The sequence below is a fragment of the Nipponia nippon genome, unplaced genomic scaffold, assembly GCF_047370975.1.
Source record: "Nipponia nippon isolate SJK-2023a ecotype South Korea unplaced genomic scaffold, ASM4737097v1 scaffold_22, whole genome shotgun sequence".
Classification (NCBI taxonomy): Eukaryota; Metazoa; Chordata; class Aves; order Pelecaniformes; family Threskiornithidae; genus Nipponia; species Nipponia nippon.
The window spans coordinates 2,118,335-2,137,169 of record NW_028262339.1 but is presented as its reverse complement, the minus strand read 5'-3'; the positions used below and the strand labels follow the sequence as shown (position 1 = coordinate 2,137,169).

Below are 18,835 nucleotides of genomic sequence, written 5' to 3'. Positions count from 1 at the left end.
GCTCGTGGAACTCATAAAGGTACTAAAGTCGGTAACGACAAGGGTGCTCAAGAGGGGGTTTGCGGCAAGGCGGCGCCGGCCTGCTGCATGTGGCGCGCTGATGGGGCATGAATCTCCTGGGAATGAAAAGCCAACAAGTTTAGTTTCGGAGGGGACACAGGCTGGCTGGGAAGGAGTGGCCTCTGGGACACAGATGGAACCGTTGTTACTGGGGGCTGAGCCAACGGAGGAAGGGGAGGTGCAGGGAGACTATGGTGCAGTGGGAACAAAGGAGTCGGGAAAGGTGTTCCCGATACAAGTGGGGAGTTTAGAGCAGTCGCCCACGGAACCTTCGGCACCTCCTGCACCGGCGGATCTGCCACTTCCTCAATACCCCTGGGGTGAGTTGCAACAATGTGTGGAAAGGGAGCTGACTGATAGGTTGCTGGATTGGGTCCCGGGGGCCGATGTGGGATTCCAGCGTTATTGTGAACTACGTGAAGGAAGATGGTGGGAAGGAGAAAAGGAAAGCAAAACACCTGAGGATGCCCCGTTGTATCCCAGTGATTGATGAGTGCTGGACACACAGAGTGGAGCGCAGGACATCGGGGGGGTGGCAGGGCTCCCCCGGCACTGCCAGTGATACCTGAGCCACCAGAGGGAACCCCTATCCCTGGGGCAATGGGAAATCAAACTGGTATTCCCTCACAATGAAGGGAGCCTGTACACGATTACCCCATGAGCTCTGATAGCAGTGAGGGCGAAGGGGGCGACGAGGGATCCTCGATTGTTGCTCATCCGCCCCTGCTTCTGAGATGGACTAATGAGGTTTCAAGGGAACTCGAGGCATTGATCAGCCGATTGAGAGGGGTGGTGGCGAATGCAGAAAGTCTTATGCCAGGGGGAATGCCGAAAGAGAGGGCAAATGGGACGGATTTGCGGATGATTGCAAAAAGTTGTGTCTTGGAAGGAGTGCGATTCCAGGCCCCTCCGATTCAAGCATTTCCCATCCGAGCAGCCCCAGGTGGAGGATATGAGTGGCAACCGTTAGATGCGAAGTTGGTGAAAGAATTGGCCACAACAGTGAAAAGTCATGGATTAAACTCCCCAGAAACCCAAGTCCTACTAGACTGTGTTTTTGCAACGCCGCTTGCACCTTTTGATATCATTCAGTTGATGCGGGCCGTATTGACCCCCTCGATGATGGTATTGTTTAGGGAGGAGTGGAGGAATCGGTGCACCCAAGTTGTTATCAAGGCGCAACAGGCCAACCATCCCATGGCAGGAGTGACTTTAGAGCAGCTGATGGGTGAAGGGCAGTTCGCAACTCCTCAGGCACAGGCTCAGCGAATGCGGGGGCACGATTTTGCTGCATCTTCGAAAGCTGCCCAGGAAGCGATACGCATCGTTGCGGCTCTTGATAAAAGGGAGCCTCCATGGGTCCAAATATGGCAATCATTAAGTGAGCCCTTCACAAAGATTTTGGACCGGCTGCAAGCGGCGCTCCAGGTTGCTCGACTTCCTGAGCAGGCTAAGGAGGCGATATTGCTTGACTGTGCACATACGCAAGCAAACCCACAAACTGCAGTGTTGCTAAGACAGTTACCCATAGGGACCACGCTTTCACAGATGATTCGTTACGTGCTGGAACAGGCGCAAAGTATGCAACCAGTAGTGGCTGCGGTCCATGCGGCCTGTCGAGATGCACGACTTACTTACGTGCCATAAGTGTGGGGGGCAAGGACACATGGTGCAACAATGCCCTTCAAAAATAAACACCCCCAGAACAGGGGAAGGAGAGAGAGACCTACGATGCTGGCGCTGCGGGCGACTAGGCCACAGAGCTCGACAGTGCAAAGCGGGGAGTCAGCAAAGGAGACCGGGCTGGGGAAACGAGAAGAGGGGATGGCTGAGGGCCGTGCCATCCCCACCTGCCCCAGTGATCAGCTCAACAGGCCCGACGACAGCAGCGCAATGTATGGCACAGGGAGTTTCTCCTTCCCCAGGACCAGCACAGTCGCCTGCGGTTCCAAAGATGCAATATCCAACTCAGGTGCCTTGGGGAGATGGGAGCGCGCAATAGAGGAGGCTGGGGATAGAGCCTCACCGTATGTGACACGCACCCTAAACATGACCACACGACCAGAAGTAGATATTATAGTTACCCCATGGCTCCCAGAGTTGGGGGGAACACCACGCCTCGTATTAAGAGCCCTTTTGGATACAGGAGCGGACGTTACAGTAATCCCATCACATCTATGGCCAGATGATTGGCCACTCGAACCGAGAGGTTCGCTGCAAGGCGTGGGAGGCATGCAGACCTCGCATCAAAGCAGGAACCCAATGCTGCTGTCGGAGGCAAACTCAACACTTAACAGGGAAGGACCCGGAGGTCATCGCATTGCCCTGTTCTTTGGCACAGTGGGAGTTGGTACTTCCGCAAGTGGGGCTTCTGCAAGTGGCGATAGCTGAATTTACGGGTCGTATTGAAGGTCTAAGACCACACCCCTGTGGGGAGATAATCCAGGTACTCCATCTTTTGCCAGCTAGTGCCATAGTTGAACAACCCACCGGAGGCCGCACAGTTTTTACCGACGCGTCATCGATTACTGGGAAAGCTGTTGTTACATGGCAGGAGGATGGTCAGTGGACCCACATTAGTTATCAAGATCAAGGGCAATCCGTGCAGTATCTTGAGGCCAAGGCGGCATGGATGGCTCTCACTCAATGGCCCGAAGAGGCCTTGGATCTAATCACAGACTCTTGCTATGTATATAAGTTAGTAAAGAAGTGCCAATGGGCACTTGGGGCAACGTCGGAGATTGCCGGAATGTTGCTCATCGCACTGCAAATGAGAACTGCTCCTGTCTGTCCTATCCATGTTAATAGTCATAGTTCCATACCGAGTTTTCTTTCTGCTGGGAATGAAGTAGCGGACAGCTTAGCGAAGAGCGTACTGGCGGCTGAAGAAACTTCTAACCTAAGGCGAGCTTTCCGCTTGCATAATCTGCTCCACTGTGGAGCTCGCGGTCTAGCTAAGCTCGCTGGCATTACGTTGCAAGATGCTCGCTCTGTGATTGCTGCTTGTCCTGTGTGTTCCAAAGGTCCCCTCTGGGAGGCAGGGGTAAACCCTCGAGGGTTGCAGCCCAACCAAATATGGCAGTCTGATGTTACGATTTATGAACCTTTTAATCCACGTAAGTATCTGCATGTCACAGTTGATACCTGCAGTGGAGTTATTTTAGCCACTATGCATGCTAAACAAAATGCTCTCGCAGTTATTTTACATTGGCAGGACTGTATGGCACAACTTGGCATCCCACAAAAAATTAAAACAGATAATGGAGCGGCATATGTCAGCAAGAAGACAAAGGACTTGCGTGCGCTGGGATATTCAGTTGAGTCATGGCATTCCCTATAACAGTATGGGCCAAAGCATTGTAGAACGCGCGCATCGCACATTAAAAGGGTTACTCGACTGACTAAGGGAGGGGGAAAAGATAAGCCCAGGAACAGGGGTTCCCCCTCCCCTTGACCCTCCCTTATTTCGGGCACAGCGTCTGTTGACGATGGCACTAATTACCTTAAATCATACCATTCAAGGGAACACCTATAAAACCCAGACTGCAACCCAGGCACATTTCCGGCTCGATGAGAACGAAGGGCCTTACCCTTTGGTTCAAGTACGGGACCTGCAAACCCATGAATGGGGGGGCCCTTATTCCCTCCGTTGCCTGGGACGTGGGTATGCGTGTGTGCAAACCGAGAAAGGGACGCTAGAATGGGTACCCAGTCGAAATATTCGACCGTATAGACATTAATCAATCTATTGAGTCTTATCTTGACAGGTTACCATTTCCCTATGCATCCTGATGATGTGGGGGAGTAATGAGGGAGCCGTGACGAACTACTGGCTGGACTGGGCAAAATCCATGAACGTAATGTATGCGTGTCTGTATAAGTCTTACCATATATCAATTATTTTACACGCAGCTTCCCCAGCAAGATCCAGAACTACTGGAGCTAAGGGAGGGGGAAATGTAGTAAAGATAAGGGCTGGCGACCAGAAGATCACGTGGTGTACGGAAAGAGTTAAGGGTCGACCCTCCCTTGTCTCCGCCCCTTATAACATGACACGCCTACTGCTGGGGGTATAAAGCCTGGGTCGGCTGGGGATCTGGCGGGATAACCTTGATGTGTAGTGTTTGCTACAAATACCCTTTATGAATAGAGTTGTTTTCTTGTAAGGAAATTATAAAATAGCTCAAATGACCAAAAAGGAGAGCTTCTCTCCATGGACAGGATCTGCTCTACACAGCATGCTGTGGGAAAAATCCATCCAGGATCTGTCCGATGCTGCACAAACATGATGTTCCCAGGATCTGAAGTGATGTAAGATTTAATCACTATTTAGATCCCTCTTTTTATTCTGTCTTATTAAACAGCTATTTTGTTAAGCCATTTGTTGCCAGGCCTTTCTTGTTGAGATCCAGAAAGAACCCTGCACTGTCTCTCCCCCTCCAGGTGCAGAACACCAGCCAATCCTAGTCTTCCTCCTTGGTGCCCATCTCTCCCTCTTCCACCTCCCCCACAGGAGAGCTCTGCTTTCAGACCAAGTAGTCTCTTTCCCTGCAGGAAGTCACCCGAGAGCATGGGGAGGAAGTATTCCCACTGTGAGGTCAAGTACTCAGCCTTAGCAATACCCAGTAAATCAGAGCAGAAAAGCCTGTTCAGCCCTGGAGGGTACCTCTGAAATGTTAGCTGTTAAACTTAGTAGTGGTTTCACATAAACAATTTTTTCAAAGATGAGAAGGATAAGAAAATTGTTTTCAGCTCCCTGCCAAACATAAGTTTCTGCTTCTTACATTGCTTCTGTTTTCTCCCTAGACTTCTTACATTGCTATTCTTACACAATAGGACCTAAAAAAAAAAAATTACAGCTTCAAAAAATAGAACACAGTGCTAGAAATTTTCAACAGGTGATAAACAGCATGTTTATTCTTTTTCTAGATACACCTTTCAAAATAAGACTAGTTTGAATTTTATTTTCTCCAACAAGTCATCCTGAGTCAGCATAAAAACTTTCAGCTCAATCTGCCAGTTTCACCAATGTTTATAAGTGAAATTAAAAAAAAAAAAAAATTCTTTTAATAGGACATACCAGGAAAACTTATCAGTCACTCTTACCAGGCCCACTCTTATTATGAATCTGAACCTTGTAAGAAACCTGCATACACATGTATCCCAGCACATGCAGATGCTCTAGATTTTTGACTGGGACATAACTAAGTATGTATATTCCTCTGATTGAAAGCATTTTCTTAATTCCAAATTTCTCCCATTTCATTCTAAGTTTTGCATCTTCTTTCAGACATGATAAGATTCTCACTCTTCCCTGGAATGAAGACTCAGCATTTACAATCTAATAGAGAGACATAAAAATCTATTCTGCAAAGCCATACAAACAAATTCCCATGCTGAAAATTCTCACACCCAATTCCCTAATATTTACAAGTATGAAAACGCATGTATGATATGTTTTATAACAGACATTATGGTGGTTCAAAGTCCACATAACTATCGTGTACTCCTTTATCTTGTTATCTCTAGAAAGCAGAAACACCAAGATGTTTTCTCCTGAAGTCCTACTGCAGAATATCGATCCTATTTCTACAGATTTACCTTAAGATCAGAGATATCTTGTTTGCCCATTCTTTAAGCTTCTGTTTTCATATGTCCTATGTTCCCAGTGTTAAGTTGTTACTTCAACAGCAATGAGGCTAGCTCAGTTCTCAGAAGCCCATTAGAAACAATGCTTCACCCTTCCTGCTTTTCATATCCTAAACAAGTAAAACATATACATGTCGAAGTATGACCACATTTATCCTTGCAGAACCTTGCATTTTATTCAAAATCCAAAAATCTCTTTCCAAAAGGAGATTTTAATAGAATAATACACCTAAGAAAAACTTTTACCAAAACAGTGATGGCTTTGTTTCTTTTGTTTCCATGAGGTGCCTGTAAGGGGAATTAAACGCCCAGAGTATCCGCTCTGTTCCCTATGTACTGTTAGATCATACCTCCTATCCAGCAAGTATAGGAAAGTTGAATGTTTTTCATCAACCATATTTAATCAGGCAAGATCTATTTACAGAATCACAGAATGGTTGAGGTTGGAAGGGACCTCTGGAGGTCATCTGGTCCAACCCCCTTCCTCAAACAGGATCACCTAGAGCCAGTTGCTCAGGACCATATCCAGACAGCTTTTGAATATCTCCAAGGATGGAGATTCCACATCTCTCTTATAATTGGCATTTATTAAAGCTCTTTCATAAGTCAGGGCAATAGGCCTCCTATATTTTATTTACTATTAAAGGAGTGTCCATATTTTAGAATGAAAAAGCCAAAACTAATCTCCGTATATGCAAATTTGCTTTAATGGGAACTTCCAGTTTCATTGTTTCATTGCCTCCAAACACACACTGAAGACATTGGGTTTCATAAGACTCTACTAAATTTTTACCTTTTCCTTAGTGCCCTGACAGATCTACAAGATGTGATAAAGCAGTGAAGAGAGGAGCAAGAAGCTACTGGTTTTGGCTGGGATAGACTTAAATTTCTTCATAGTAGCTAGTATGGGGCTATGTTTTGGATTTGTGATGAAAACAGCCTTGATAACAAAGGGATGTTTTAGTTATTGCTGAGCAGTGTCAAGGCCTTTTCTGCTTCTCACATGGCCCCATCAGCAAGCAGGCTGGGGGTGCACAAGAAGTTGGGAGGGGACACAGCTGGGACAGCTGACCCCAACTGACCAAAGGGCTATTCCATTCCATATGACGTCATGCTCAGCATATTAAGCTGGGAGAAGAAGAAGGAAGGGGGGGAACGCATGTTTGGAGTGATGGCGTTTGTCTTCCCAAGTAACCGTTACGTGTGATGGAGCCCTGCTTTCCTGGGGATTGCTGAACACCTGCCTGCCGATGGGAAGTAGTGAATGAATTCCTTGTTTTGCTTTGCTTGTGCGCAAGTGGCTGTGTGGTGCTTAGTTGCCAACTGGGGTTAAACCACGACAGGAACAAAACTGGTAATGACTGCTTCTACATTCCCCCCTGCCGTATCCTCGTCAACAAATCTGCCTGCCACTAAGCTTATTTAGCTTTATTTTCCAACACTAACTAACTAAAGAAGTTTCATAAGTCAGTCCAACACTGAAGGCTGGCACCAGATACAGTGAATACACATTCATCAGATGATGACATTTTTCAGCTACTGTTATATGATGATGTAGAAAGACACTGTAGCAGAGACAGGGTTATTTCTCTTTATAGCAGGTTCTGGACTACAACAGAACAGAATATTTTGCCTTGGTCTTCCCTTTCTACTTACCGTGTGCCTAGGCAACCTATCAGAGTGAGCTTAAGTCATGCTTTATTGCTTATTTCACAGTATGTGAATATGCAATGAAGATTCCAGGTCTAGCTGCAGTAACTCTTCCCTCCTGGTACTTATTGCATACTGATACTAGAAACTGATCTGCCAACAAAAGCTTTTCCAGGAAGGAGAATATGGTTTCCTTCATGAAGAATAAACTCACTTTTTGATTCAAATTAAGGATGACACAACCCAGGCAGGCATATAAACGTCCATCAACTATTAGTTCACGATACATGTGCTTTAATAGGAGGCAAGAACAAGGGCACTCTTGAATACTGAGTTATATACAATGAGGGTACGACATGGTCTTGGAGCTTATAGTGTTTTCTCACTCAGATCACTCAGTGGTTGCAACAGTTACCGATATCTAAACATAGCTTGAAAACTTTCAAGATAGTTAAGAAGTATTTGAATGAAGAATCATCCAAAATGAATAGGATTGTTTGCAGAATTTATCCTATGAGAAAAATTTATATTTTGAAAAGTTTTTTTTAGACTCTAAGTAAGTGACAAGAATGTAATATGGTGGACGTGGTCAGCTTGATGTTCAGACTCACAAATATCCAATCATCCATTCTCCCAAAATGCATTTTGTAAATACCTTTGGAGTCAGTGCAGACCCAAAGAAGAACAAAATATAATGGTAGTTTAGCCTCTTATTACAATCAAAATATTTTCTGTGCTTCTAGCAATAGCACCAAGGAAACCAGCATCCTGCTTCCTAAAGCAGGATGCCACTGTCCAGAAATGAGAAATAATATTTGTCATGGTTTAACCCCAGTCGGCAACTAAGCACCACACAGCCACTCACTCACCCTCCCCCTGCCCCCAGTGGGATGGGGGAAGAGAATCGGAAAATAAAACTTAAAACCTGTGGGTTGAGATAAAGACAGTTTAGTAGGACAGCAGAGGAAGAGGAAATAATAATAATAATAATAATAATAGAATATACAAAACAAGCAATGCATGATACAATTGCTCACCACCGCTGACCGATGCCCAGCCAGTCCCCGAGCAGCGATTGCTGCCCCCGGCCAACTCCCCCCAGTTTATATACTGAGCATGACATCATATGGTATGGAATAGCCCTTTGGCCAGTCGGGGTCAGCTGTCCTGGCTGTGCCCCCTCCCAGCTTCTTGTGCACCTAGCAGAGCATGGGAAGCTGAAGAGCCCTTGACTAGTGTAAGCACTACTCAGCAACAACTAAAACATCAGCGTGTTATCAACATTATTCTCATCCTAAATCCAAACCACAGCACTATACCAGCTACTAGGAAGAAAATTAACTCTATCCCAGCTGAAACCAGGACAATATTTCAGATGGCATCATTGGTTTCTGTTACTCAATTTTCTTAACAGAGGTAGGAAAATGAGTGAAAGAAGTCCTAAGAGGACTCAGTGTAATATGTTCTGCATCTTTAAGATGTAGTAGTCTGTCCCTTGAGAAGAATCTCTTAATAGCAATGGAGAAGCATTATATAATTTTGTTGGACAGAGAGCCCAGCAGAGACAAGCACAAGGAAGTTGCAGTATCAGAGGATATCCACTTCAGTTTCTGCTCTTACTTCACTATTAGAGGACTCCTCAGATGATTTGCGTAGCTAAACAGTAACACCTTAAAACTTTTCTAAGTTTCTGAGGAGCCTTTCTTGAGCCTTAACACCATCTCTGCTTTTAAGAGCAAGAAATCTTAAGGGTCTTGTAGAATAGTCACAGGGAATACTGCCTCTCTTCTGTTTACTCTGACATTCTTTGTATCCCTCACACTGATTAACAGGTCTTTCAAATACATTATTTTTCAGAGTACTCCTAGAAGATGCGAGCTCTGACTTGTCAACTCCCTGGCCTGGATGAAATGCCAGGCATATAGATTCTTCACTGAGATTTTCTCCAGATGTGACTCCAGGACTTTTGAATCCTCATCTTAAAATTATTTTCAAATCTTCAAAATCTTCTCCATTCTTTCCCATCTTTTTCACACCACATTCAAAATATCTCTCACAGGGCCTATACAGAAGGCAGATTTGGCAGTGTGGAGGTTCATGTTAGTATTAGCACTCAAAGATGTGCCAAAGCAAACGCTTCAAGCTTTAGAGGAAAGAAAAGAAATAAAAAACTTCCTCCTTGAAATAAGTTTGTGGTTTAGGTTTGGTTTGTTTGGGGGTTTTTTTGTTGTTTTTTTTTTTTTTAATCTACATGACCTCTTTATTTTGAATTAATCTAAAACTATTTACCTAAAAATTATGGGTTAAATAGCTATGAATGTATAAGGAGCACCAAGTAACTACTTCACAAAGAAAGAAGGAACTCTGTCCTTTAACGACCCTTGGGTAGAAGCATGAGGAAAATCTGAAGACCCCAATTAAGGTGTGTGTCAGTCAAACATACTGAGCACACACACTCTCAGAGTGGAATATATCTGTCCAAAAGATTTAAAGGAACACCAAATTATCCAGCGTATGCATTGGGTTGACCTTGGCTGGTCAAACCCAATACAGCATAAGATGACAGTTGATGCAAGGAGAATACTATTGGCCTAGGCCAGTCTTTCAAAAGCTGGGGGCCAGATGCCAGATTGAGGACATATTCATGGTTCATTTAGACACTGTGTTGATGCCTTTCAGATTTAATTGCTGACTGCTCTGCAGGAAAGTCTGAAACACTTGGCTGTTGGGTTTCACAGGCTGTCCTAGCAATTGTATTTATTGGGCAACTGTTCTCCATCAGGCACAGCCCTATGGCAAGGCCATGGCACAAGAGGCAAGTGACCAGATGGAATCATCCTATGAGCTGGATCTGGTCTGCAGGTCATCACTTAACACTAGTCCCGACTGAAAGCAGCATACAGTAAATAGTAGGCAAAAGCCAGACATAAAAATATTGAGATGCTAGCGTCAGTTAGGGATCTGTTATAATTATTGTTGCTTTTACACTTTGCTTTGAGGAGGTATTGCATACTACACAAAAGAAATACAGCATGTCATGAACCTTCAAACTGACAACTTAATGTTTACTGCTGGCTGCTTAACAGTTTCACCTTCAAGCACCTACATTTCTAAGAAGAAAATAAAGTAAAAGTAAGTTTACTTTTATTCAGTGAATGAAGAATTTTATTTTTGATTTCTTTTCTGTGCCAATCATCCCTTTCTGAAACAACATTCTTCTGCTATGACTCAGTGTCTTATTAGCATTTACATTATTTTTATATCAAAGCATTGGGCCATATATAGCTAATTACTATACTGTTTTTAAACGATAGTGTTTACAGTCACAGAAATATGTACTTGCAACTGAAACCACTCTCCTAAGTGCTTACCTCATATGAAAAAATCCTTATGTATTTTTCCTTTCCAAGGAAAAACTGAATCCAAGAAAATAAATGAGTTTGGTTACATCCTCAGCTCACAGTGTTGTGCCTAATTATTTCTTTTAAAACATATTATGTGATCATATAAACCTTTGTGTTTTTAAGAAGCCACACTAAAAATACCATTGTTTTCTTGACTGCTTGAAACTTAAGATAACAAGGACCCGTTCTTGTAAATGCTATCACACTTATTGCTCACTATGAGCTGTCCTGAAATCAAAAATCTTTTATAGCATTACTACACTGCATTTACTGGATTATAAATCAGAATAGTACATTTAAAAAAAAAAATCAAATTTCAGTACTCTAACCTGTAGTAAAACAGTAATGCTGAAATAGAGACCTTCAAAACCATATCTTTGAAAGGTAAATGGTTTCTAATTGTTCTTACTGAAAAGGAGAATCTGATAATTCAATCATCTTTTATCATTCTTTAAGTCAATGACAGACACTAGTAATCACCATACAATGTGGTCTAAGGAATTTGAATAGAGTATTTTGATTGCTGAATTAATCACTGAAATGACTGCTCTTAATACAGTAGCAATTCTGACCTCAAAATGATTCAAAACCAAACAAATGACGATAAAACAGAAATCCTACAAGGATTTGAGATTGGAGTAGTTAACGCTGACAAATTCAGGATATTCATAGATAAGCTGCACAATACAAAATGGGGAGAGAGGAATGCACCAAAATGCAAGTATGAGAATCTGTCTCACAACTCAAAGTAATGAGAATGAAATAAAATGGGGAGCCTATTCTGCCTTTTATGCTATTTGCTAGCACAAGAACAATTAGGGACTTGCAGTACCTATTTGTTTGTCTCAAAGGGACACTGCTGACCAAGTTTTATCCTTAAAGCACTCTGTGCGTATATGCATTGTATGTATGGGCTCCAAGAAAAAAAAATACACATTTTGGACATCAAAACCATCATAATGTCCAAAATATTAACTTTGTCCCTCCCAGCCCCCCATGCACCCGGCAGAGCATGGGAAGCTGAAAAGTCCTTGACCAGTGTGAGGGCCACTTGGTACCTATTTAGCAACAGCTTAGCACTACTTAGCAAGAACCAAAGCATCAGTGTATCATCGACATTGTTCTCATCCTAAACCCAAAACACAGCCCCATACCGGCTACCAAGAAGAAAATTAACTCTATCCCAGCTGAAACCAGGACAGAGCTTACAGAAGAACAGATCTCCTTTTTCTTCCCACTCCCTGCCACAATTGGTTTTGGTTTGCATAGAAAAGGGAATGTTCTGTTGGGTTTTAGACGGCTCTTATTTTTTGGTTTAGCTATTAAAGTGAAAAAAATACACTAGGAAACACTACAATTTCTGTGTATTTGCGTTTTAAGATAAATTCAAATTATAAAAATTTCACTTAATTTCACATATAATAAACTTCTCTTTCATATACACTGAAAGCATACATGAAAGCATTCACTTCCATGTTTGCTTTCACAGTTATAACTTTTTGTTCATGACAGGGAGAATGATTTTTAATTTCTTTTCCATATGCAACATATCAAGCTGTTTCTTATAATTGCATCAAGAAGTTCTGATTTTCTGTAGTTTCTTTTAGCCTGTATCCATGTTTTCAAGCATTCTTACTAGACAAACATAGCCTCCTACTCAATGGATAGATTAATTTACCTCTCCAACTAGCTTACTGACAAGTACCTAAAAGTGATTCTTCCACTAAATTAGAAAACTCAGTCTTGCATTTGCAAGACTGGCTTAACATTGTTTCTTCAAAACGGCAGAAGCTTGCTTATTTTTCTCCAAAGTAGAAAAACATGAATACAAACTGAAACTGAAAGGGTTAAAGCCAAGATAGACAAAGCCACTGCATCAAAATGCCTCCTGAAAAGCCTAGGGGCAAGGAGGATATTTAAATATCTTAGTCACTTAACTAAACAAAAGAAAGGCCTTTGTGATTTAGGGAGTAGTTAGAACGGTTGTAAGATAAGGGGGCTCCGGGATAATCCCATCCCAGACAACTGGGCCTTGGGAGAACAAATGCATGGAAGATAGGAGGTCACAAAAGAATGACAACAGCAGCCTTGAAGGACACCGTTTATGTGATCCTAGGACTGAGTTTGCGCAGAAGCAAAGGTCAATCAGCGAACACAGTGAAGAAGACTACGAGCCTTCATCTGAAGACCCCCAAAGACCACCACGGGAGACGACTGCGCATGCGGATCGGACATTTGCATATGTTAATAAGTTCCAGGAAATCTCATGTTTATGTAAATGAGTTCTCGGAAATCCTGTGAATATGTAGGATTTTATAGTATATAATCTCTGAATGTCTACCAAATCGGGGGAGCACTTATGGTGGAGAATCCCCAGTGCTGCCCAGCGCTGCAATAAAGGATACCTGCTTAATAGTAACTTCGTTGCTATTGAGTTTCATTTCAGGGACTCTCTGAATACTCCGTTTCTCCCTTGGGGGGATTCAGACTGTGAGGAGAAGCATCCGTGAATTTTTGTATCAAAACAACCTTCCTGCAAGTAGATGTATAACTATGAAATAACCGATCAGGACTCCATTTCAGTCTCTGTGGTATCAGTCCTCGAAGAAGTTTTAGCTCTTGGTGCAGCCTCTCCATCTAAGTCCTGAATATCAAATCAATAGTAGACAACGGTGCTCTCCAATACAGGAATGAGTTATATTGACAAAATTCTCCTTCTTGCTTTAAGAAGAGACAAACAAGCAAAAAGGCAACAAAACATGAATGTATATCACAGCAGTAAAAGATGATAATAATAAAAAAAAAGCTTTAAAAAAAAAAAGCGTAGGCAGGGAAGGGTTACTCAACTGTTCTATATTGTAAGATCTTATCATTTTATAAGGAAAAAAAGTGAGCTAAGCAAAACACCATAAAAAAAAAAAAGAAATCTCAACCAAATAATAATTTACTTTCATCCTTTAAAATATTCTTGCAAAGGACTGTAAGGGTTATGTGGAAGTAGAGAGCATCTGTTCCTTTAAGGGTATCTGGTCAAAGGCCTTTTAAGTGCAAAAGGAGATAATAAGAAAAGGAGAGGGGAGGGAAGATGTTTAACAATGGAGTTTTATAACCTGTCTGCTACCCTTACAGAGTCTTCTCAGGCTTAAAAGGAATTCCACTTCTTCTAGTTTAATAAGAAGTTGCTGCTCAAACTGTGAGGTAGATACTTACAAGTCAGAACACCACTGTGCTACCTAGTTCGCATGCAGAGTAAACGACAGCATTCTTGTTCCAAAGAGATTATAATCTAAAACCTAACAACCACAAAAATATACATACTCCTAATTTCAGACTCAGACTACATGAAATTAATCTGAAGAGCATTCAATTCTCCGAGCAGCAGCATTGCTGTTTATTTGTATCCTCCAGAAAGATTCAGTGTGAAAATTAACAAAAGCAAACAGCACAAAAGACAGCAAACATTCAACATTAATACATAAAACCGTATAGTAACGCATCAAATATTCCCATTGACCTAAACATCTTTCAAAACAGGTTTTGAGAAAAAATGCTAGCTAAGTAGGTTACATATAGCAAAGTTAGAGATATTATGGCTCAGTTTCTATAGATGAAGTTGTTTAATTTTTTTAAGAAGTTGATTCCCCAACTCTAGTTTCAAAGGTGTGCTTGCAAATATAACTCAAATAATGTTTATTCTTTGGCCAACTGCAGTACTATTGGAAGTGCTCATAACTTTACAGTATAATGCTTATTACTATAACAAATTATACAAGAAGCCACAAACCAGCAAAGAATAATGCCAACCTAAGACTATTTTCAGGGAGGTGTAGAAATTATAATCAGAAATATTCGTTCTTATTGAAGATTTAAAACATACAGGTAGGACACAGAAGATGGAAAACACACCTCTTCTACCATTAACCAAGCTTTATTTTAAAGTGGAAATATTTTTATATAATACTGTACTTTGGGAAGCAAACTGTTTAAAAATACAGTCCTAGAAAAATATTTTATATAGAGAAATATACAACTAAAAACAAAAATCTTCCTATGGAATTATTTCAGAAAGTACTCTCTCAACTCTTTACTGGGTGGGAAATCCAGGGGGCTTACTGCCTTCCCTACCATAACTAAAGTTTATATAATTCTGACTAACTAATAACCCTAGGGATAACTAAAGAATTCAGCAACATATTTGTTATGGAGTAAAGTTGTTCTCTAGAACTTCAGAAAATGATAAATCATGACAAATTGAGTAGAGGAGCCTGTTCTCTCTCAAACTGAAAGATATGCTTGTGTTTAAAAGGCCCAGCCTAAAGAGGATGTGCATACAGAATTTTTTCCTCAATTAATTTGTGCCTTAATTCTACCATCAAGCACCAAAAAAAGGGGAATATCCTGAGAAAGGGAAGCCACAAATACATTTACAGATTGTAGATGAGTGTTATGTTATCAAAGGACCAATTTTTTTTTCCCCTCCCCTAAACTGGACACTAAAACCAGAGTTCAAAGTCCATCTGACCTCATTAGACTTCCTGCCGTTTCCAACTCACTGGATCAAATCCTTTACTTTTAGTTAAAAAGTTCAAGTGGAAAGAGAAGTGAGTTTTCATATATCAAACTTCTAGATGGGCACGAAATTTAAGCCGACATTTTAATTTTGGAAAGCTAAAACTTTCTTAATACCACTATTTTGTTTTCTGACCTATTGTGTAAAATATGGTCCAGGCCAGGGAGAAGAATGTTAACTGGAAACATTAACCAGAAACATTAAAAGTCAACCAAGCACTACAATACATCCTGATAATTAAACCACCGATCCCCTTCCCCTGACCACCATCTTCACTAGACCTTTTGGCTGAAAGATAGTCCTGGTATCACTACTAAATGCTCATCCCAAACCAAAGGTTAAGAAAGTTGCCTGATGATATAAAGCCTCACCTCCAACAACAAAAATACCATCAAAATAAACTGTTCAAACTTTCACTATGCTTTTAAATGGTAATATGACTGCCTCGAGCTCATCTAAGTTTTTCTATAGGAAAAATAAAAGTAGCTAAATGTTAGCTCTTTTGGATCAGAAGAGAAAAAGCTTTAGAGAGGCCTACGACCTATTAATATCCTGAGCCACAGAAAGGGTTGAAAAGCACTGAACACCGTGCTTTGCCTAGTAAAGATCAAAGAGGACTGTGTGTGCACGTTTTGTTAAATCAATTGAAAAAGGTACACCGCTCCCTAATTCTCTAGGTAATACCAGGGTTCTAACGCTACCACCCACAGGGCGGTCCTACCTTCAAACGGCGGGCTAAGCAGTATACTCGGCCCTACAGCAATATCTAAATAACAACAAACCCTATCCGTTACTGTGCCGAGATTTTTATTTCCTCAAATGCGAGCAGCCCCGGCCCACCACAGCTACAACGTAGCTTTCCCCCTCGGGAGAAGCCGCCGGCCGGGGAACTTCAGCAGTACCCCCAGCAGAGAGAAGACAGAAGCAGCACCTCCCACCGCCCTAACCCTAGCTCTCTCCCCCCCCCCCCCCCTTACCTGGTCGACATCCCGCTCTTTGCCCCAGCCACCAGCGCCTCCCTCTGCCGTCCGCTCTCCCTGGGACTCCGCAGGCCCGCCGCGCCACCTATCCCCCACGTCACCCTGCTTTCCCCAAAGACTACTTCCCCCCAGTCCAGGCCGCTTGCCCGGCAGCGCCTCGACCTCCTCCAGCTTCCGCTTCAGGACTGCACGGCTTATGCTCGTCTCTTCACTCCAATGGAATCTCTCGAGCGCGGCAGCACGGGACAGCAACAGCGGCAGCTCGCACAAGACTCTTGAAGGGCACGTGACCTATTAACGGCTCCGCACGTCGCTTGGCCGTGAACGGACCGAGCCAGCAGCTCTATAACACGCATCCCACAGAAGGGCGGGCACCACTGCCGCATGGGGAGAGCGCACGCGCACCCCACCCCCGGTAAGTTAACGGGGGACGAGTCAGATGAGTTTTAGGCGAGTCCCGCAAACTGCTGTTAGCAAGGGCAGGTCGTGAAGTAGAGGGCAAAGTCAAGGTTGCGCTGAGGAAAACACCTCTGTTTCAGCACCTGAAGAATCCCCTTCTTCAGAGGTTTCCCATAAACCAGGAGAGCTCACACTGTGGGCAGGGGACGGCTGCACAGAGCCCGCTCTGCTGGGGAGAGCGGAGCGGCCGTAAGCAAGCTCCCCTCCAGGAGGAAGCCCCCGTTCACTCACCTGCCAGGGCACCTCAGTCTCCCTTAGGTTAACCAAAGCAACACACAACTAGCAGCTACAGCACATAACATAAAATCATAAAATGGTTTGGGTTGGAAAGGACCTTTAAAGATCATCTAGTCCACCCCCCTTCTTTCAGTTTAAAACCCTTTAAGGCATCCCCAGAGCCTCCTCTTCTCCAGGCTGAACAACCCCAACTCTCAGCCTTTCCTCATAGGAGAGGCGTTCCAGCTTTCTGATCATTTTCATGGCCCTCCTCTGTCCATGTCTGTCTTGTACTGAGGATCCCAGAGCTGGATGCAGTACTCTAGGTGGGGTCTCACTAGAACAGATAGGGATAATCACCTCCCTCAACCTGCTGGCCACACTTCTTTTGAAGCAGCCCAGGATATGATTGGCACTCTGGGCTGCAAACACAAATTGCCATCTCACATCCAATTTTTCATCCAACAGAATCTCCAAGTCCTTGCTCTCAATCCACTCATCCCCCACTCTGTACTGATACTAGGGATTGCCCCGACCTAGATGCAGGACCTTGCACTTTGCCTTGTTGAATATCATGAGGTTCACATTCTCCTACTCCTCAAGCCTGTCAAGGTCCCTCTGGATGGCATCCCTTCCCTTAAGCCAATCAACTGCACCACTCAGCTTGGTGTCATCTGCAAACTTGCTGAGGAGGCACTCAATGCCACTATGTTATTAATGAAGATATTAAATAGTATTGGTCCCAGTACAGACCTTTGAGGGACACCAGTCATTACTGGTTTCCACTTGGACATTGAGCCATTGACTATAGCTCTTTGGATGCAGCCATCCAGCCAATTCCTTGTCCATCAACTAATCCATCCATCAAATCCATATCTCCCCAATTTACAAGAACATTGTTGGGGAACACAAAGGCCTCAGTAACTAAATCAGCCCATTCCCCTCAGGACCCTGGAATGTATCTTGTCGGGTTCCACGGACTTTTGTAGGTTCAGGTTCCTCAGGTGGTCTTGAACCTGATCTTTTCCTACAGTGGGAGGGACTTCATTCCCCTAGTCCCTGCCTTGAGGTTCAGGAGGGTGAGAGATGTGGGAAGAGAGATTACCATTGAAAACTGAGGTTAAAAAGAAAAAATAATTGCCGAGTACCTCAGCCTTTTCCATGTCACTAGATCTCCTGTCTTACTTACGGGGGGTGTGTGTGGGGGTGTGTGTGTGTGTGTGTGTGCGTGCGTGCATGGGGGGTACATGGTCTTTAACCTTCCTTTTCTGGCCAATGTACCTGTAAAAGCCCTTCTTATTATTCTTCGTATCCCTTGCCCAATTCAGCTCCAACTGTGCCTTAGCTTTCCTGATCCCATCCCTACACATCTGGGCAGCATCCCTGTATTCTTCCCAGGATGCATGTCCCTGCTTCCACTGCCTGTGCATTTCCTTCTTACAGTTTAGTTTGATCAGGAAGTCCCTACTTGGCCATGTTGGACTCCTGACTTCCTTGCCTGATTTCCAATACATGGGAAAGAAGAAATACGTCCTTAAAGAACTGCAAGCTCTGTTCTGCTCCTTTGTACCTGAGGGGGCCCCATTCACCAGTCCCTTAACTGAAAGTTTGCTCTCCTAAAATTCAGGGTCCTGACTCTAATCTTCACCTGGCCCATATCCCTCACAATTGTGAATTCCAGCAGGGCATGATCACTGCAGCCCAGGCTACCACCATCATCTCAATGTCAAGATTGGTGGCAGCTTTTAATGCAATAGTTGACTTTTAATGCAATAGTTGATTACATACCAAGAATAAAAAAAAAAAAAAGACAAAAATCAAATCTTACCATTGAGTAAATGATAAAA

At 43.2% G+C, this 18,835-nt stretch overlaps 1 protein-coding gene and 1 long non-coding RNA gene across 2 annotated transcripts in view; one reads left to right on the top strand and one right to left on the bottom strand.

The window, feature by feature from the left end:
* The window catches only part of LOC148055421 (uncharacterized), a 100,897-nt gene extending 82,324 nt beyond the window's left edge, over positions 1–18,573 (bottom strand). Inside the window, exons 1-2 of the mRNA XM_087760270.1 lie at positions 18,559–18,573; positions 16,311–16,604 (exon numbers count right to left, since the gene is read on the bottom strand). Coding sequence (XP_087616396.1) covers positions 16,311–16,604; positions 18,559–18,573 — 309 coding nt within the window. The remainder of the gene's footprint in view (positions 1–16,310; positions 16,605–18,558) is intronic.
* On the top strand, positions 4,169–10,814 carry LOC148055422 (uncharacterized). The gene is made up of 2 exons (XR_015705385.1): positions 4,169–4,371; positions 9,217–10,814. It is a non-coding gene; the product is annotated as an uncharacterized LOC148055422 (long non-coding RNA).
* Positions 18,574–18,835: the final 262 nt, after the last annotated feature.